General features: G+C 32.6%; 1 protein-coding gene across 1 annotated transcript; it reads right to left on the bottom strand.

The window, feature by feature from the left end:
* Positions 1–6,770: 6,770 nt before the first annotated feature.
* On the bottom strand, positions 6,771–19,503 carry LOC127854786 (low-density lipoprotein receptor-related protein 5-like). The gene is made up of 4 exons (XM_052389835.1): positions 19,386–19,503; positions 15,752–16,229; positions 7,048–7,300; positions 6,771–6,785 (listed from the first exon to the last, which is right to left on the bottom strand). Exons 1-4 carry the CDS (start codon positions 19,453–19,455, stop codon positions 6,771–6,773), a joined length of 816 nt encoding a protein of 271 aa, XP_052245795.1. The 5' UTR covers positions 19,456–19,503.
* Between the last annotated feature and the right edge of the window lie 3,295 nt (positions 19,504–22,798).

Here is a 22,798-nt window from a genome sequence, read left to right as displayed (position 1 = left end):
ATGCATGTATGAAACTGTGTACTTAACTTAAAAAATAGGATAATAAGCATGAGAAGGCTGTTAAATAAGCTAAATAGGCTCAATATGATATATGTTTTAACATATGTACTTAATTTGCTTAAAAAGCTAAATAGGCTGTTCAATAGGCAAATAATGCTAAATATGATGAATGTGTCTATATATGTACAAAACCTGCTAAATAAGCTAAATACGCTATTAAATAGGTTGTATGTGTCTACGTATGTATGAAACTTGCTAAATACGCTAAATAGCCTGTTAAATGGGCTAAATTGAATGTGTGCGTCTACGTTTGTACTAAGCTTGCTAAATTGGCTGTTAAATAGGCTAAATATTCTAATTAGGATGTATGAGTCTACATTCATGTATGTTCTAAACTTGCTAAATAGGCTAAATAGGATTTATGTGTCAACTTATGAACTAACTTTGCTAAATATGATAAAAAGGCTGTTAAATAGGCTAAAAAGGATGCATGTGCATATGTACTTTACTTGCTGAAAAGGCTGAATAGGCTGTTAAATAGGCTAAAAAAGATAAATATGTCTACGTATGTACTAAACTTGCTAAATAGGCTCAATAACCTGTTAAATGGGCTTAATTGGATGTATGCGTCTACATATGTACTAAGCTTTCTGAATTGGCTGTTAAATAGGCTGAATATGCTATGTAGGATGTATGAGTTAATAAGGATTTATGTGTCTACATAATTTCTAAATAGGCTGTAAAATTGGCTAAATAGGATGTTTATGTCTACCTATGTACTAAACTTGCTAAATAGGCTAAATAGGCTGTTAAATAGGCTAAATATGATGTATGTTTTAACCTTTGTACTTAACTTTCTAAATGGGCCGAAAAGGCTGTTAAATAGTCTAAATGGGTTTAAATATGATGTTAAATAGGATAAATATGCTAAAGAGGATGTTTATCTACGTATGTACTTCACTTGCTAAAAAGACTGTTAAATAGGCTAAAAAGGATGTATTTTTAATCTTTGTACTCAACATTCTAAATAGGCTGAACAGGCTGTTAAATAGGCTAAATAGGATGAATGTGTCTACGTATGTACTTTACTTGCTAAACATGCTGTTAAAAGGCTAAATAGGCTTTATACGATGTAAGTGTCTACGTATGTACTAATCTTGCTAAAAAGGCTGTCAAAAAGGATGTATGTGTCTACGTATTTACTAAAATTGCTAAATAGGCTGTTAAATAGGCTACATAGGATGTATGTGTCTACGTATGTACTTAACTTGCTAAATAGGCTGTTAAATAGGATGTATGTGTCTACGTATTTACTAAAATTGCTAAAAAAGGCTAAATAGGATGTATTTTTTTAACCTTTGTACTTACTTTCTAGATAGGCTAAATAGGCTAAAATGGCTATTAAATAGGCTAAAAAAGATGTTTGTTTAAACCTTTGTACTAAACTTTCTAAATAGGCTGAAAAGGCTTTTAAATAGACTAAAAAGGCTAAATAGGATGTTGAAAAGGGTAGCTAAATAGGCTAAGAAGGATGTTTATGTGTACGTGTGTACTTAACTTGCTAAATAGGCTAAATAAGCTGTTAAATACTAAATAAGATGCATTTTTAACCTTTGTACTAAACTTTCTAAAATGGCTGAAAGGCTGTTAAATAGGCTAAATAGGATGTATTTTTTAATCTTTGTTCTAAACTTTCTGAATAGGCTGAAAATGCTGTTAAATAGACTAAATAGGCTAAATAGGATGTTTAATAAGCTAAACATGATGTATATGTCTACGTATGTACTAAACTTGTAAATAGGCTAAAAAGGCTAGGCTGAATAGGATGTATTTTTGAAAACCTTTGTACTAAACTTTCTAAATAGGATGAAAAGGCTGTTTAATAAGCTAAATATTTTAACTAGGATGTATGTTTGAACCGAAGTACTAAATCGGCTAAATATGCTAAAAAGGCTGTCTAATAGGCTTAATAGAATATATGTTTCAACCTTTGTACTAAAAAGGCTAAATAGGCTTATAGGCTGAAAAGGCGGTTTAATAGGCTAAATAGGATGTACTGAGTATGTTTCAACCTATGTACTAAATAGGTTGAAAAGGCTGTTCAATAGGCTAAATAGGATATTATGTTCAACATATGTACTAAATAGGCTGAAAAGGCTTTTAAATATGCTAAATAGGATGTGTGTTTCAACCTATGGGCTAAATAGGCTAAACAGGATGTATATTTCTACCTATGAACTAAACTTGCCAAATATGCTAAATAAGCTGTTTAATATGCTAAATAGGATGTAATTTTTAACCTTCGTTCTAAACTTTCTAATTTGGCTAATTAGGCTAAAAAAGCTGTGAAATAAGCCAAATAGGCTTAATATGATGTATGTTTGAACCTATGTACTAAGGCTAAATAGGCTGATAAGGCTGTTAAAAAGGCTAAATGGGATGTATATTAAGACCTATGTACTGCATAGGCTAAATATGCTTATATGTTGAAAATTCTGTAAAAAAGGCTGAATAGGATGTATTATTTTTCAACCTATGTTCTAAATAAGCTAAATAGGTTGAAAAGGCTGTTAAATATGCTAAATAGGATGTTGATTGTTTCAACCTATGTACTAAATAGGCTAAAAAGGCTGAAAAGGCTGTTAAATAGAATTAATAGGATGTATTTTTCAACCTATGTACTTAGCATGCTAAATAGGCTGAAAATGCTGTTAAATAGGCTAAATAGACTAAATAGAATGTATATTTCAACCTATACTTAATAGGCTTAATAGGCTGAAAAGGCTGTTAAATAGGCTAAATAGGGTGTATATTTCAATCTATGTACTAAATAGGCTGAAAAGGCTGTTAAATAGGATTGATAGAGAGTATGTTGCAACCTATGTACTAAATACATGTGTAGGCTAAATAGGTTGAAAATGCTGTTAAATAGGCTAAATTGAATTTATTTGTGGTTCAACCTATTTACTAAATAGGTTAAATAGGCTGAAAAGGCTGTTAAATAGGCTAAATAGAATGTATGTTTCAACCTATGTACTAAATAGGCTGAAAAGGCTGTTAAATAGGCTAAATAGGGTGTATATTTCAACCTATGTACTACATGTATATAGGCTAAATAGGCTGAAAAGGCAGTAAAATAGGCTAAATAGGCTAAACTATGTACTTATAGGCTGAAAAGACTGTTAAATAGGCTCAATAGAACGTATTTTTCAACCTATGTACTAAATCGGCTAAATAGGCTGAAAATGCTGTTAAATAGGCTAAATAGGATGTATTTTTCAACCTTTGTACTAAATAAGCTAAATAGACTGAAAAGGCTGTTAAATAGGCTAAAAAGGATGTATGTTTCAACTTATGTACTAAATAGGCTAAATAGGCTGAAAATGCTGTTAAATAGGCTAAATATGCTAAAAGGATGTATGTTTCAACCAATTTATCAAATAGGCTAAATACGCTAAAATACGCTAAAAAGGCTGAAGAGGCTGTAAAATTGGCTAAATAGGCTAAATAGGATGTATGTTTCAACCTATGTACTAAATAGGCTAAATATGCTGACAATGCTGTTAAATAGGCTAAATATGCTGTATTTTTCAACTTATGTACTAAATAAGCTAAATAGGCTGAAAAAGTTGTTAAATAGGCTAACTAGGATGTTGTTTGTTTTAACCTATGTACTAAATAGGCTAAATAGGCTGAAAAGGATGTTAAATAGGCTAAAAAGGCATGTGCTAAATAGTCTGAAAAGGCTGTTATATAGGCTAAATAGGTTAAATACAGTGTTTATTTCAACATATGTACTTTCTAAATTGGATGTTAAATATGCTAAAAAGGCTAAATAGGATGTATGTTTCAACTACTGTTCTAAATAGGCTAAATAGGCTGAAAATGTTGTTAAATAGGCTAAATTGGCTAATTAGGATATGTGTTTCAACCTTTTTACTAAATAGGCTAAAAAGGCTGAAGAGGCTTTTAAATTGACTAAACAGGCTAAATAGGATGTATGTTTCAAATAATGTACTAAATAGGCTAAATAGGCTGAAAATGCTGTAAAAGAGGCTAAATAGGATGTATGTTTCAACCTATTTACTAAATAGGCTAAATAGGCTAAAAAGGCTGAAGAGGCTATTAAATTGGCTTAATAGGCTAAATAGGATGTTTGTTTCAATATTATGTTCTAAATATGCTTAAAAGGCTGAAAAGGATGTTAAATAGGCTAAATAGGCATGTGCTAAATAGGCTGAAAAGACTGTTAAATAGGCAAAATAGGCTTAATACAATGTATGTTTCAACCTATGTACTAAACTTTCTAAATAGGCTGTTTAATATGCTAAATAGGCAAAATAGGATGTATGTTTCAACGCATGTACTCAATAGGCTAAATATAATTACAATGCTGTTAAATAGGCTAAATAGGCTGAAAATACTGTTAACTATAGGCTGAAAATGCTGTTAAATAGGCTTAATAGGCCAAATAGGATGTATGTTTTAACCTGTGTACTAAATAGGCTAAATAGGCTAAATAAGCTGAAAATGCTGTTAAATAGGCTAAATAGGCTAAATAGGATGTATGCTTCAACCTAAATACTAAATAGGCTAAATATGCTAAATATGCTGAAAATGCTGCTAAATAGGCTAAATAGGCTAAATAGGATGTATGTTTCAACCTATTTACTAAATAGGCTCAATAGACTGGCATAGGCTAAAAAGGCTGAAAAGGCTGTTAAATTGGCTAAATAGGCTAAACAGGATGTTTGTTTTAACCTACGTACTAAATAGGCTAAATAGGCTAAATAGGATGTATGTTTCAACCCATGTACTAAATAGGCTAAATAGGCTGAAAAGGCTGTTAAATAGGCTAAATAGGCTAAAATAGGCTAAAAAGGCTGAAGAGGCTGTTAAATTGGCTAAATAGGCTAAATAGGATGTTTGTTTCAACCTATGTACTAAATAGGCTAAATAGGCTAAATAGGATGTATGTTTCAACCTATGTACTAAATAGGCTAAATAGGCTGAAAAGGCTGTTAAATAGGCTAAATAGGCTAAATAGGATGTGTGTTTCAACCTATATACTAAAAAGGCTAAATAGGCTGAAAATGCTGTTAAATAGGCTAAATAGGCTAAATAGGCTAAATAGGCTAAATAGGATGTATGTTTCAACCTATTTACTAAATAAGCGAAATATGCTAAAATAGGCTAAAAAGGCTGAAGAGGCTGTTAAATTGGCTAAATAGGCTAAATAGGATGTTTGTTTCAACCTATGTACTAAATAGGCTAAATAGGCTAAATAGGATGTATGTTTCAACCTATGTACTAAATAGGCTAAATAGGCTGAAAAGGCTGTTAAATAGGCTAAATAGGCTAAATAGGATGTGCGTTTCAACCTGTACACTAAATAGGCTAAATAGGCTGAAAATGCTGTTAAATAGGCTAAATAGGCTAAATAGGCTAAATAGGCTAAATAGGATGTATGTTTCAACCTATTTACTAAATAAGCTAAATAGGCTAAAATAGGCTAAAAAGGCTGAAGAGGCTGTTAAATTGGCTAAATAGGCTAAATAGGATGTTTGTTACAACCTATGTACTAAATAGGCTAAATAGGCTAAATAGGATGTATGTTTCAACCTATGTACTAAATAGGCTTAATAGGCTGAAAAGGCTGTTAAATAGGCTAAATAGGCTAAATAGGATGTGTGTTTCAACCTATATACTAAATAGGCTAAATAGGCTGAAAATGCTGTTAAATAGGCTAAATAGGCTAAATAGGCTAAATAGGCTAAATAGGATGTATGTTTCAACCTATTTACTAAATAAGCTAAATTGGCTAAAATAGGCTAAAAAGGCTGAAGAGGCTGTTAAATTGGCTAAATAGGCTAAATAGGATGTTTGTTTCAACCTATTTACAAAATAGGCTAAATAGGCTAAATAGGCTAAATAGGCTAACTTCACACACGTCACAAATCCCTCCCTGCATAGGCACACTGGTCCTGTCGATTCGCTCACGCAAATACTTTCGCAAGAACTATTTGCACAGTGATCTGAATATTGAAGATAAAATCAATACTTAAAGCAGCTTAGACGTTTATATGAAAGTAAATAAAAATCAAGTGAAATAATTAAAACTCTAAGAATATTAGATCTTTTTAAATACAGGAATTTCGAAAAAGCGCAAACAATAGACCTGTCGGCGCCGGTAATGGTGCGTAGAACGCCACACATGTGGCCTCTAGTATGTTGTATTCCAGAAGAGGCGAACCTCTATCCACTTCGCCAGAATCCTTGTTGAATAGGCGCACCTTGCAACCAAAGTTTATGTCAATGACAAAGACCACGTCCTTAAATATAAAATTAATGTATTTACCTACCGAAACCAAATTTATTTCAAATTTATCACTAAATTAATGGGTACATTGCACAGAAAGTATAAGCGATAAATTTAGTCAGCTTAAATAAATGTCATAAAACATAGGTACTTGATAATTGCACCTTGCCACCCAAGTTTATGTCAATGACAAAGACCACGTCCTTAAATATGAAATTAATGTATTAACCTACCGAAACCAAATTTATTTCAAATTTATCACTAAATTAATGGTTACATTTCACAGAAAGTATCAGCGATATATTTAGTCAGCTTAAATAAATGTCATAAAAAATAGGTACTTGATAATTGTACAAGCAATAGAAATAAAATGCTGCAAAAGGCATGTGTTGTGGTATAGTTTTTGCCTAATCCTAATATTACAGTTAATTCAAGTGTGTTTATTTATATTTCAATTTCGTTGCAGCTGATAATCATGGAATTGTATTTCTTAACATATGTGAAAACGTGTGTATCTTTAAAAGCAAACGATTCTTGTCCAAAACGTACACCTAAGACGTAAACAAACACGTATGTTTTCTTATAAAACAAATGATCGAAAATAAGATAATAGCTTTTACAGCTTCAGATTTTAAAGCTACATTAAATACACACCTTATAACATACAATGAAACATGTAATACTCATTAACATGTTTTAATCAAGTTGAAAAGTACAAAAAAGCTTACAGCAAATACTGCTATATCAAAGAATGTCGAAGATATCAATCTCCGAATCGTGGTTCTCTCTGTACCATCCAAATTTGATCTCTCCACAGTGTCGCGTTCAGAATCCACCCAGTATAGTTTTGACAACGCGATGTCAACATCCAGAGCTATCGGATAGACAATGCCCTGAGATACAATTGTTTTCCGGTCACTTCCGGTGAGACTGGAACGCTCAATCTTTGGCAATGACCCTACATCGCTCCAAAACAAATATCTACAACAAAACGGTGCACCGATTTGCAATCAAAGTACTGGAAGTACTGGTTTGACGATGCTTTTGAAGAGGATGGATATATAGAGGATATTTGTTGGATTCGGTGGAATATCGATTTTCCCAGAAAAACAGCGAAAAATATCGATATTTTCACTGTTATTTTTCAATGTTTAAAACAGTGAAATACCAGTTTGTTTTACTGATATTTCTGTATAAATCACCGAAAACATAAAATAAATAAGCATCCATTTAAGAAAATCTACATCACCGCAATTGTGAAAGTGTATTGCTTATCATTTATCCGCAGGTCAATAGTTTATGATTGTGGTGCAATCGTTTTCGTTCTTGGACACTGCACTCCCTTCAATGAGATTTATTTACCTAAATATCTCATATTTGAACTTACAATTCTTTTGGGAGTAATGGTCCAGACAACTTGATAAAACAGCAACAATATGCTAACCCATTATTTTTCGATGAACATAATTGAGAATTCATGTGCTAGCCCCCAATCACAGTATGTTGGGGTAAAATAATAGTCAAATTTTGTTTTTCTTCTCAAAAGATTGTCGTAGATTATAAGTTGAGGAATATATCATCCAAGACTACAACTTTTAGAAAGCCATTTTTTTCATTTATTTATATTGATAAACAAGGTTTTGTAACAATCTATACTATACATAGATAGCTTTAACAGCGCAATGTGGCTCACATGAAACTGATTGTTTCCTAGAGGAGTTAACTAATTTTTCATGAAGATCTAGAAAAAAGGCATTGTGAGTATGAAGAAACTATTTGCGTCTATCCGATCTAGTTGAGCCTTGTTACCGAGTTCCTACTTTTATTTATTTGAACATTCTGATCAACTGCCATGAAAATCAGGTAAAAAATGTCAGTGTTAACATAGACTTTAATGATTTAGTTATTGATCAAATGCTTGGAAGCACATGACCCACTTTGGAACGTGACCTGTTAATCACTGAGACTAGACCTTGTGACCTAAATGTTGAATATGCTACTTTCAAGCTTGACTTTGAAATCATTTAAAATAATGTTCTAACCAATTTACAAGTGCATCAGAGAGAGAATGTGACCACTTAAGTATTAACAGACCTGTTCTTATATTTGACCTAGTGCCCTAATTTTTGATAGAATATGAAACTCAAATGACATAGATGTGACTAGTTTCATAAGAATCTGACAAAGAGGTGACACCCAAATTTAAACATTGTAAAATGATATCTTATGTGTTCACACTTAACTTTGGATAAAATGCAACAGACAAAGAGTGATAACAAAAGCTCACCTTGTCACATCATAACAAGTGAGCAAAATAACCAAAACTATGACATCATATAATTGCTCAGTTTCTTCCAATAACAATAAAATGTTACTTTTGAAACAAATACAATACCTTCCCTTTCTTACTACAGGCTGTTCTAAAACAAGATAGCCATGTATCGCTCACCCAAAACTCCTTCTATAGTGTCAAAAACTTGTGTATGATTTGACTAAGTTGTAACCTAGCTTTAGGCTGCACATGACCAACGTGCAAATTCAGCTTTTGATTTGATTACGATGGACATTGTAAGCAATTTTCATGAAAATCAGGAAGGTAATGTGACCTGTAGAAAGGTAAAGGAAGTTTTCTATATTTTGACCTAATGACCTAGTTTTTGACAAACTACCAACTTTCAAACTGAAACTTTATTTCATCGAGATAACATTTTGTCCAATTTTCATGAAGATCTGGCAGAAAATGTGACCTCTGGAGTGTTCACTCACCTTTTCTGTGGTTTGGTTTGTTGACCTAGTTTGGACCACATATGACCTACTTTCAAACTTAACCTAGAATTGACCGAGATGAACATTTACCAATATAAGACAAACAAGGGCTTTTTGTAAAACATGCATGCCCCCCATATGGGCTGTCAATTGTAGTGGTAGCCATTGTATGAATACATTTTTTGTCACTGTGACCTTGACCTTTGACCTAGTGACCTGAAAATAAATAGGGATCATCTGCCAATCATGATTAATTTACCTATGACGTTTCATGATCCCAGGCCTTACTATTCTTGAGTTACCATCAGGAAACCTTTTTACTGTAATGAGTCACTGTGACCTTGACCTTTGACCAAGTGATCTGAACATCAATAAGGGTTTTTGATTTGTCTTGTGCAGGCTCTTTTTCCATGACTGTCAAAGTGAAATTTCCATGTGAAAAGGATGTCATTTTTTTCATTCAACCATTGTGTATAAAGAACGGTTCTGCATATAATTTGCCATTTTGATAGGAGATGACCAGGGTGACAGAGAAAAGGGATATGCATTTGAGATCTGGTCAGGACTCCATATAAAAGTGGTTATATTTAAAATGTTTAATTACCACATGACCACGGACTCTAGATCTCTGTGACATGACTACGGTTCTAAATTAATATAGTATGAACATTTGAACTATATCTTTTTAAAACAATTAAAAAATAATATTTGATGTACAAATTTAATGTACCAATGTGTACAGATACTACATAACATATATTTGACTATATTGAATGTAGGAACTAGTTAAACTATCCATTAGAAAAAGAGATCAGGATATGAAATATTCATTGCCTGAAGCAAAGACCCTGGAGCTATGTTTTATATGTTTAAACACTCTGATTAAAGAAGTAAAACAATACATTGATACAACAGAGGTTAAATCATCCCCTCTGAACAATATGATACATAATTATGTATCATATCTTTTTATCTGGATCTGGATAGGTACACAGCAGGATGTTTAGGTGTGCGCGATGCGGGAGAGATATAGGAGTAACTTATATTTTGGATTTAATTTAATTCACTGAAATTCATCACTGAAGTTACAGTATGATCTCATTTGATATAGATGTACATGATTGTATCAAGCAAAATGTATTAAATAATTATCAGTATTAATTCACTGTCATGATTTCAGTATCATTAAAATGATTTTAGTAAAGGCTATCATCCATATGCATATATTTTGTAAATATCAATATAAGTATACTACATAAAAACATTTTTGAAACAAGGGCTGTTTGTAAAACATGCATGCCCCCCATATGGGCTGTCAGTTGTAGTGGCAGCCATTGTGTGAATACGTTTTTTGGCACTGAGACCTTGACCTTTGACCTAGTGACCTGAAAATCAATAGGGGTCATCTGCGAGTCATGATCAATGTACCTATGAAGTTTCATGATCATAGGCATAAGCTTTCTTGTGTTATCATCCGGAAACCATTTTACTGTGTCAAGTCACCGTGACCTTGACCTTTGACTTCGTGACCTGAAAGTCAATAGGTGTCATCTGCGAGTCATGATCAATGTACCTAAGAAGTTTCATGATCATAGGCGTAAGCATTCTTGAGTTATCATCCGGAAACCATTTTGCAAAGTTGAGTCACTGTGACCTTGACCTTTGACCTTGTGACCTGAAAATCATTAGGGGTCATCTGCGAGTCATGATCAATGTACCTATGAAGTTTCATGATCCTAGGCATAAACGTTGTTGAGTTATCATCCGGAAACTATTTTACTATTTCGGGTCACCGTGACCTTGACCTTTGACCTAGTGACCTGAAATTCAATAGGGATCATCTGCGAGTCATGATCAATGTATCTATAAAGTTTCATGATCCTAGGCATAAGCCTTTTTGAGTTATCATCCGGAAACCATTTAACTATTTCGGGTCACCGTGACCTTGACATTTGACCTAGTGACCTCAAAAGGGGTCATCTGTGAGTCATAATCAATGTATCTATGAAGTTTCATGATCCTAAGCATAATCGTTCTTGAGTTATCATCCGAAAACCATTTTACTATTTCGGGTCACAGTGACCTTGACCTCTGACCTAGTGACCTGAAAATCAATAGGGTTCATCTGCGAGTCATGATCAATGAACCTATGAAGTTTTATTATCCTAGGCATAAGCGTTCTTGAGTTATCATCCTGAAACCGTTTTACTATTTCGGGTCACCGTGACCTTGACCTTTGACCTAGTGACCTCAAAATCAATAGTTGTCATCTGCAAGTAATGATAAATGTACACATGAAGTTTCATGATCCTAGGCATAAGCGTTCTTGAGTTATCATCAGGAAATCAATTTACTATTTCGGGCCACCGTGACCTTGCTCTTTAACCTAGTGACCTCAAAAACAATATGGATCATTTGCGAGTCATGATCAATGTACCTATGAATTTGCATGATCCTAGGAATAAGCATTCTTGAGTTATCATCCGGAAACCATCTGGTGGAGGGACATACGGACATACGGACCGACATGTGCAAAACAATATACCCTCTCTTCTTTGAAGGGGAGCATAATAATACAGTAGCATGAACCGACAAGGGAGGTAACTTGTTATGTCACAATTTCGCAGTGTTTAAAAAGTGGTACTTAATTATCTCGCTAAACATGGGTCTAAATTACATTTAAAGCTATTTTCTGATTGGATGAAACAGTCCGAAATCATCCAAAAAACAAAGTCGAGATATTTATCTTGCGGAACAATCATGCATCGCATGCAAGCTATTTATAAAGTAAATATCGTAAATCAAAAAGTTTGTTATGTTTTTTTGCGCGGTCATAGACAGTGTTCCTGGCTGAAAACGATGCAATATTACTTTTAAATCTGTCGTGCATTAGTTTTTAGCAAGAAAGAGGTAAAATATTAGTGTGAAACATAATTTGTTTTATTTAAACTTGTGTCTGCTACAATTAAACGGGTGGTTACGGAAATTACCGATTGTACAGATGTATCGACAGACATATGCAAAACAAAAGAATAGCTTGCATATTTCAACTTTATCAGCCTTGAAATTACCTATTAATAAAATGAGAATCAAAATTATTAAAATATAAACCAGTAATGTTCATTAACACCAAAATCTTTGGGCACAACCATCATATTTTTGGAAACCGTGACGTATTGTTTTTCGGAAACCGACGATCGGTAATTTCCATAACCATATAGAAAATTTCATCACTGACATGTTTCGTTTCTTATGTTTTTCTCAAATATTCTACCACAAAATTATTGTATACCATTAACCAAATGAATGACAAGTAATAATTTCTTGATTTTGGGGAGGGACATTGTCTATAAATGCTTATAAAAACGCATTATGGCTAAACTTAAGTGCATAAAATATTGAAAAATAAATCATAATTCAAGTGTTTTTATCTTTAAACTTCCATTTCATAAATGTTTTTTTGGTAAACGTCGTCAATTATTAATTGTATATAGATTTCTCTATAGTTTGAAAAACATTTAGGCAAAAATTTCTCATGTAAGATAAAATGCAAATAATTAATAAAATATTCCCTTTGAATCAGTATGTTGGTTTATCGGTCAATAACAATATCACTTTGAACATTGAATTATTTAAAAGTTATAACAAACATTAAATGTTCTCCGAACAAATGATTCATAACACATATAACAGATTGATAGGAATATATGAACAAATCAAGGTTGCTAGGATGCCCGCCTAAAATGGTTCTGTTAGTATGGAAGTATTTGATATATAAATGTATTAGCCTGTCGGTGTTGTAAAGACATAAAATATTTTATGAATGTCTCAAAGTGTAGAATTATTTTGCATTTAGTAAAAGAAAGGCAACATAAAACACTTAAGTGGCTGACAAGAACTTGTGGCAGAATACAACTAAAAAGAGGCATTTGGCTTCTTGAAAATAAAGGTAAACATCATTATATATGTATTTTCAGATCAAAAGTGTTATTTTTAGTTAATAGGGGAAATACAACTTCAAGAATAAACAATATAATTTTAAATGTTTTGGCGAAGTGCATCATAGTATTATCATAGTACCAGTTTTGGTCTAAAAATCCAGTAACATTTTTTACCTATTAAAATAAAATAAAAAATGCTTTCTTAGACCCTAGATATTATTTTTGCAATCATTTTTCATCAATAACAAATGTTTAAAAAATATTGTTTCATGCTATTCATGGTACCAGTTTTTTGTCAGAAAATTAATTACATTTTTAAAAAATGCGTTACCCCTTGTTGCCAAAAAATTCATAAAAAATATAATTTTCAAAGATATCCTTTAAAACAAAAAGAAAATGCCTTCTTAAACCTTAATATTATTCCTTCAAGCATTTTACATCAATTATTTATGTTTGAAAAAAACCATTGGTTCATGCTAAATACTGTTTGATATACTGTAAATAATGTAACTACACATCCAAGTAGTGAGTCCATCAAACTATTGCAACCGAAACACCTGGTGTGCCAAGGCACCAGCCGAAGTCAAATGCCTTCTGACTTAGTGCATTTCACAATTTATATTTGAATGCATTTGTTTGTGTTTGAAAAAACGTATAATCTTAAATGACATCTTCTGACCATGCATGTCCTAGATTTCAAAATCCAGGCCCTGGTCTGACACATTGGTAAAATTAACGTTAAACTGTTACCAGGCTTCTGAATTTAATTAGCCAGGTCACAGGAAAATGGCAGTCTAATCAGTATCCAATTAAACTATGCGTCATTGTCAGAAAACCGCTCTTAAGCAAACAGCTTTCAAGCAACTGCAGGCTGAACTGGATCTAAACTGGCCACAATCGCCTTAATGTCTCTTTTATTGGGATACAGACACAGTTCATTTAACATTTAAGGGATCTTTTCACGGTTTGGTAAATTGACAAAAATTAAAAAAAGTTGTATCGGATTCGCACATTTTCGTTTTAGTTATGTTATTTTTAGGAAGCAGTATTACTGAACATTTACCATGGTCTAATATAGCCATTATATGCATCTTTTAACGATTTAAAAATTAAAAAGCGTTGCAACGCGAAACGATTGAATAATTTGGAGAGTTATGTTGTTGCTGTTTAATTGTGTGAAACTACGAAGATTGCTTATATTAGGTATAAAATACGTCAACCATTTATACTTGGCAGAATAGTCGAGCAGGTTAATGCGTTTTTACTCCAGGACTAAGGGGGTCACTGGTTCGAGCCCTGCTGCGGACTACTTTTTTTTAAGAATTTTATTCTGGATTTTTAACTGGAGCTTTTAAGATCCAATGTTTACATTTATCAATATAAAGCATTTAATGACTAACTTCAAAACATGTCAAAATCTGTGAAAAGGCCCCTTTAACATAATATCTACTCCTATAAATATGAGGTCGATATACATGGACTAAACGGTAAATTACGTCTAATTATTTGGACTATAATGATATCAACTACTTAAATAGAAAGAAGAAAGAATTCATACAAACCAGAATTTGAGTAAAGAGTTTGTAATCAATGTTGTATTTCAGGACAGCTTGGTGATATGCAAATCCCATATGACATGTTGATATCGGGTATCATAGCCATTCAATAAGTCGAAAAATGCTCGAACAAAATTTATAAAGCAAAATGTAACTTAAATTGATAACTAAAAATGCCAGTATCATCAGTATGCCAGTTCTGCTTGTCAAGCTGTCGAGATCCAGAAAGTGCTTCATTCACATTGAATATATCCTTCGAATTCCATTTATTGTTGAATTTCTAAATAGCGAAACAAGCCGATTTAAGCTGTAAGAAAGTTTTGACACGAGTGTTATCAAGTCTATCATGCCGTCATAGGCGAAGCCATTGTTGTAGAAAGTGATCAATTCACATCGAATATATCCTTCGAATTCCATCCATTGTTGTCATTAGCGGAGATTTAGTGAATAAATAATTCATATATCATAAATGACAGCTTCTAAATAGCGAAACAAGCCAATTTATGCACTAAGAAAGTTTTGACTCGAGACTCTCATGGGGGCGGCCATTGTTGAATGTTGAAACACGAACGACAACTCTGCTAGGAGAATGTTATCAATGAAAATCAACGAGGTCGATGTATTTCGATTAGAAAAATCGAGTTATCTCAATCTCAATCGGATTGGCTCGGTCTTTTACATAGGTCGCCATTGTGAAGATTTTTTTATGGTAATCATACCTTAGACGATGCTGTTCCAGCATCGTCAAAAAGCACACGAAATTAACGGATGAATTACTACATTGAATATTCAAAACATATGTAATGATGTCACATAACAGGGTAATCAGTATGACACCACGTTGTGTTTGACCGTTTCGTTACAAAGTTTCATCTCTAAACACCTTTCTTCTGCATACCTGTAGTTTATGTTGTTATTACAAAATATTATTTTATAGAAAGTTTTTTAAGTGTCCTTAATTTTGTCTTTTAGTATATTGCGATTGCTATTGAGGCATTTGAAGACTAAAACGTTGTAATAAAAACAAAATCACGAGATACAATTTAATTAAGTAATACAGATAGTGAAAAATATTTATTCACACTTGATCAATCAAAAGTTTGGTTAATGTGCTTCATTTAAATATCTTAAATATCTTTATATAAGCCATTTTAAGCAGTGTAACTTACTTGTGGATCGGATTTAGGGCGATTCCCGTCGGCCTCTCGCCACTGTCGTGAATGAGAATCATGTAATGCGAATGATTTTGCAGCGACTGAATTGCTATCCATCTAAACGTTGGATCTGTCCAGTAAATATTGTTGGAAATCCAATCAATAGCTATTTTCACGTGCGACCTTGACAGACCAGAATGCAGAATCTTAAATGCCAGATTGCGGCCATTGATTTCGGGATCAAACTGAACGTTTTGAAGCGTCGCCGTGTAGCTGTTATAAACATACAATTGCTTACGAGTGTAATCAACGTCAATGCTCATAGGCTGTTCCAAGAAGTCTTCGTAGTGAAGCCATCTTGATGATGTGTTTGTGTAAACTTTTGTGTGGCCGTTAGCAGTTTCAGTCGGTAGAGAGAGAAAATGAGCAATATTATCTGACGAGTCATGCATACCGGATCCACCAAGTACAAGATAGCCCGATGACATGGCATCTGAAAATATTAATATTCTCTGGAACACTTTCACATTAAATGTTTATGGAGGGCATATGAAGAAAACCGAATAAATGAAAATAACCATTTTATTAACCATGTGATAGTGTATTACAGTGAATATCTCTTTTTCTTTTATCAACTTTCGTTATATTGTTTGAATGGAAATGCATACACCTCGTAAATTGTAGAGTTCACTCTAAAGTTTTCGTCGTGCGTTCAGAATTATCGTAAGTGTATAAGTATGCGCATTGCACCGATTTTTTTCTAATGCCTTCTGCTAAATACAAAGAGACGAATGAAAATGGACAATATGATTGCAGTTTAAATAAGTACTATTTAGTATTAAATGTTGCAACTTCCTTTATGTCAATGCTTGATAATCCGATCGCTAACCAGCTCCATTTCCCAATTAGCCCGTTCCGAATGTAAATAGAAAATATTAATTACCGAAAAACTACGTTTTGATAACGACTCTATTTTGCAAGAATTGTAATGGTTGTGTTTTTTATATTCTTCAATCGCGAAAATACGTGATAGTTTGGCGCGATATTTGTATATATATATATATATATATATAACTGATTAATTAACGGTTGCATTATGTTTGTGTAATTGTGAATACATTTAAACAGAATAATTGTTCATTTATGCACATACAATTCGCATCTCGTCATTTACATGAAGTTTACAATGTTTATCTACTTTGCCTTCCATAAGTTTATACAATTGCATCTAAAGTAAGACACATGCGAAATGTAAGGATAGTACCCGTAAACATAGCGTTTTGGTTTAGTGTTAATCGGCAAACTTAGCAACAATCCGTATGCAGGGACACAAAGTTCGTTACATGTTAGATAATAGCTTGAGTCACAACAGATTACCATGTTAAATGCTTAACGTGTTTAAAGGCTCTTCACGTTTTGGTTAATTGACAAAAAAATTAAAAATTGTTTCAGATTGGCTGTTATGATGGTATTTGTGAGAAAACAATAATACTGAACATTTACCATGCTTAAAAAAATCCATTATAATTATGCATCTGTCGATGACTTTAAAACCTTAAAATTATAAAGCGTTGCAACGCGAAACGGTTGAATAATTTGGAGTGTTCTGTTGTTGTCGTTATTTTTTGTGACACTGCGAGGATTGGTTATATAGTATAAAATACATCACTATATGAGCACGGATGGCCGAGTAGTCTAAGCGATATACTTTTACTCCAGGGGTCAGTGGATCGAGCCCTGTTGAGTTTTTTTTTTCTTAAATGTTATTTTTAGATGCAATGTTTACTTTTATCAATATAAAGCATTTAATGACAAACTTCAATAGATGCCAAAATCTGTGAAAAGGCCCCTTTAATGCAGAAATAGATAATGTATCAAGTATCTAAATTGTTTTCAAATGCTATACATCGAGTTAGATAAATATATTTACCTAAATTGTTATTAAATCTATATAATTAAGTGTGTTTTAAATAAATAATATTCTCATATAGCATCAACGTGTTTGTTAAATTATAACAAAAATGTGAATTTATATTGCAGATACATATAATGGAAAAAAATACGAAATTTTCAAAGCGGATTTAACATGCTGCAACTGTGTTACATGTCATTTAACTTGCTATAGCGTAAGTGTTCTTATCAAACAGTTGTTCGATTACGTATTTTGGTGTAATGTTACCCATCGTCTGTTTTATGTTATTCGCGCACACATATCGACTCATGTAAAGTCAGTTGTGAATCAAGTTTGTAGTGCAATACAAAGTATTTAAGTTTCGCATACGCGTTCCAATCGCAATTAAATGGAATTGCATTTCTTACAGATAATGTTTTTATATGATAGCTTTTTATTCAATTAAATATATTAACGCAAAATGTAGGCAACGACGAAATTGCTTCGATATATCGTATCTTTTTGATGGTAATACAACCTGGTAGATGCATACCAGAAATCACTGTACCGTAACCTTTGCTTTATTTGGGTAAATATTAATATGTACCCGATGAGCATAATGATCTCACCCGATACCTTTACGTAGTTACGCAGTTGAAATGATCTTCGTATCATTCTGCTTGATATATGATCGGTTTTTGTTTTGTTTAATATCAAGAACAAGTGTTTTCGTTCATTAAGTGCCAATTTATTATGATAATATAAATTCCTATAAAAATAGTATTTTTAGGTAAGTGACTGTTTAGTACTATTAACCTATTATGCCTAGCGTCTAGTAAAAAGGCCTTTGCAAACAGCGTAGACCCAGATGAGACGCCGCATCAGCTAGGGTCTGCGCTGTTTGCTTTAAGGAATTTCTGTAAGAAATATTCTAAATATAGAAATAAATATACTAGACATCCCTAATTTGGGAAATAAATTGACCCAATTTTGAAGCTGGGAGAATCCACTAGGCATAAATGGGTTAATTGAGTTATCTAAGGCAGCATAACCTCGCACAAAATCTGGAGTGTGATAAGAAGGCTCTAGTTATAATGCATTACATATAAACGAGTTGAAAGAACAAACAACACAATACTTATGAGCGTACTGACAGTATATATGAGTTTAATTCAAATAAGTTCATACTACATTATATTAATTTGTGCTGTGTGGTCTAAGTTCTAAATTAGGGTAATTGTCTGTAAAACAACATCAAACATATTGAAGAAGATGTAGATTAAAAAGATCTATTTTCATAGTCATTCTTAATATTCGGACAGATACTTTTGGAAATATTTTCGTGCATTCAAAGTGTGTCACAAGACAAAATATTTATTTTCTAATGTCCCAAATCTTAGAGTAATTACGGGATGTTATAATAACAATTAATAAAGCGGGTAGGGTGAAATCAAGCTATCGCAAGATTTCGAGGTCGACTTTAAAAAACATAATATAATCAAAATCATTAAAGGCCTAGTAAATCATGTTTGGTCTTTTGTCAGACACTCTTTATTCTGCATTCAACATAACTCTTGTTTTATTTATTATGTTGATTAAGTGGCGGTCCATTGTTTTTGCAAATCTCAACATGCATACATGTATACGCAGTATAATAGTAAAATATCGGGCTACATGTAATTGCCAATTAAATACAGTTAAAAAATTAGGAACAAAAGAACATAAGCAACTATTCGAAGCTTTAAATAACTCACTTACTTGAAACGAAAATTTCACCAGCAAATATAAACACCACAAATATGCGAGAAATCCAAATTTCTGCAAACATGTTTAAATGTTTATCGGTCGTTAGTACAAATGTGACATTTCAATGCGGAAGTCTTACATCTTATGTTCAGTACATCAGCTTGTTTAGTTTTGTTCATAGGCAAGTGAATTAAATGCATTCAACCATGATTTTTAATCTGCAAGCAGTCTTACACTTTACCCAACGATACTTCCATAAACATTTTAACATTTTCACTAACCTTATTAACATAAACCTAATATAATTTTCCTAACCTTGTTTTAAAACAATGTGCTCTAGTCGTATGTTTTTAATCACTTAAACGTTTTTATGTCCATTTACATTTAAACCATATACTGAAATGTCTATAAAACACACCCGGTGTCGGTTTTTAAATAAAGCAGTGCGCAACATACTTTAAATTATGTCTTTAAGAGACGCTAATATTACTTTGGTATTGCCCATCGAACTCTTCAAAACATTGTGACTAAGTTAGACGTGTAAAACGAATTCGCATAAGTATCCAACATCAACACTTGCAAAATCATTTAAAATACAATTTATACTTCGTTTTTTTTTTAATATTGCTGTAGAGTTCAACTATACCATGATATCGCATTTTTAAAAAGCACTTCGTGTTTATGATACTTCCTTATACTTTACAATAGCATAGCATCATATTTGTTTTCTTTTACAACTGTAATATTGTTGTGCTTTTACAATGACTGTATTGACTTGAATTAAATTATACACATGTATATGATATGAATTTCATTTAATCAATAAGGTTTGACGCTTTGTTCTTCTAGATTGTAAAACCGAGTATTTTGTTAATTACGAAATGTTTTTGGATACAGAGTATTTTGTAAATTGCAAATTGTTTAAGGTTATTTTATTATTAAGTAAATGATATTATAAACACGTGCTTTCATTATGTTAACTGACATTATGTTCAAATAATTAGTATTATTGCTTTTGTCGATTAAAGTAGGTAGACATTGTATTTAGATTCTTTTCAATGGTTGCCCTCTGCCGAAGCACAACACGAACACGGGACATAAATGGTCTCGCATTTACAATGAGTAAAAGGTATTTATAGATTGGTCCTCAAATAAAGATATTTAAAAACGCCCACACGCGCACACAAACGCACACCTGCATAATTCAGATCCTGTAGTTGTGATGAAAATTATAATTTGCATCGCTCAGCTTCGAATCTGATCTATTCAGTTTTAATTAATTATCAACTTTGTCCGCATGCGTCATTTCTCAACTGACCTGTGTGAGTCTACGCTGTGAATGATGGGTAGGAATTACTTTCATGGTGGAGGCAGTTACCCCGCGAAGCGTTGTTATGTGAAGTAAGTTGGCAATACATTTTTTTTATAAATACAAATATTTATAGAGTTGTATAAGTAAAAGATAAAATCAGAAGGTTACGTAAATTTGAGAATAAAAAACGCAATAATTTACAAAACACATTTTTTTCATGACAAAATTGTTAGTAATCGCGTTTTAAAATCCAAACACATATAATAGAGAAGAGGGTGAACCATATTCCCTGCAGCACTATGAAGGGTATTTTATACGAGTCCTTTCCTAAGAATGGTCTGAACATTATATATTGTGGTTTTAGTTTTCCAAGGTTTCGATGCACATATTGAATTATGGATAATTCATATACGCATACTATAGAACTATGTTTGCATGTATTTTATACGTGGCACATGTATTCTCAATATTTGCCCAATTTCTGTATATATGAAATATATGAAATTTATCGCATTATGAAATACGTGCACAGTGTTTATTAGCATTAACGGTGGTGTTTACAGATTCGCTTCAAAAGGCGTGAGTTATAAAAAAAATAAAACCGGTCGACTGCGACAGGCAACTAGGAAGAGGAATATAGTCACTGATATGTGATACATATCATAAGGGTTGTTAGCTAGGTTAATTTAACTTGGCGTGTGGACCAAATATCTATATTAATAATATTTGGGTTGCTATGCTTACGCAACTGAAATATGGAGTACACGATAAATCAAAAAGTGCCAGCGTCGGCATCCGAGAGAGGGTCATAGCAAAATATGAACGTAAGTACTGTTTTGTCGTAAGACAATACTTGTGGTTGCTATGGGTACAGATTCAGGAATTGAAATCTTAAACCTGGATCTTACGATACCTCCCATGAACGTAAGCTAGTTTGATGACACTAAGTATGCCGAGGGCCTTATGTTGAATATATAAGTTTTTTCAGTTTTACCTGTCTGTCCGTCCGTCTGTCCTTCCAAATATTCTGAAGCTGCAATTACTCAAGGATTAACTTAAGCTAAGTCGTAATGGTAATTAAATTGAATGCATTTTAATTCCCTTTTATTATTGTTTAATTTGAGTTGCAATGCTATGAGGTTAAATTTTATTTACACTTATATGTATCATGAATATTGCTGGACCAAGTGTGAGGTTGAGCGCTCTAATACCGGTTTAAAACCCAAATGTTTTGCATTGACCGTTCCAAAGTGGTGAACCCAGGTTTATTCTTCTATGTGTGTATGCTGTTTCGTATAGTGCCGTTGACTTACTGTTTTGGCAATTGGTCACTTGCCTTTAATAAAGAACCAACTAATTATTTATAATGAGAATGCAATACTGCTTCAGCTGCTCGAGTTTCACTTCTTTATATTAAATAAAAGAATGATAACTCTTATACATTGTTTATATGTTATGTCTTGTTCAAAGACAAAAAGTTATTATTATAGCTTGGATATGTTTTATATATGTAGTTGATTTTCAAAATTTTAACATTTAAATAAAGATTTTTCATGCATCCAATAATTATAATTCCATTTCTTAAGTAGAAGTTGTTTTAATAAATATGGATTGTGCAATGTAACATTATATATACATGTATCTACACTGATACTCAAATATTATAATATTTTGTTAAAATTCCCAAGGTCTAAACGTTGTGCATATATGCTAGTTGTGTGTGTGCGTGCGTGCGTTTGTGTTTAAGTCAGAGTTTTCAAGCCCTGCTGCGTCTTCACGACTACGTTTATGTGAAGACCAGCCATGTGACCTTTCAATGGATTTTTATTTGAGCACATGTAATTCGAATTTACCCCCCCCCCCCGGCTGCTTAATTTAAACCCAATGTATACCCCGTTGGGATCCTCACTGTTCGCAATGATAATGTTCACGAATTATGTATACATGTATTTGTATTCAGAGAAAAATGAATTAATTAAGCCTGTATTTACATATTGTTTCGTAAACACAGTTGCATCTTAAAGAAAAGGAAAATAAAATAAAACAGATTCTTCTTGAAAGGCGTTATTGGCGGTAAAACACGCCCAAAAAGGAATAAACACAAGTATATAAA

The sequence above is a fragment of the Dreissena polymorpha genome, chromosome 13 (genome assembly GCF_020536995.1).
Source record: "Dreissena polymorpha isolate Duluth1 chromosome 13, UMN_Dpol_1.0, whole genome shotgun sequence".
Classification (NCBI taxonomy): domain Eukaryota; kingdom Metazoa; phylum Mollusca; class Bivalvia; order Myida; family Dreissenidae; genus Dreissena; species Dreissena polymorpha.
This window is presented reverse-complemented; position numbering and strand designations above follow the sequence as displayed.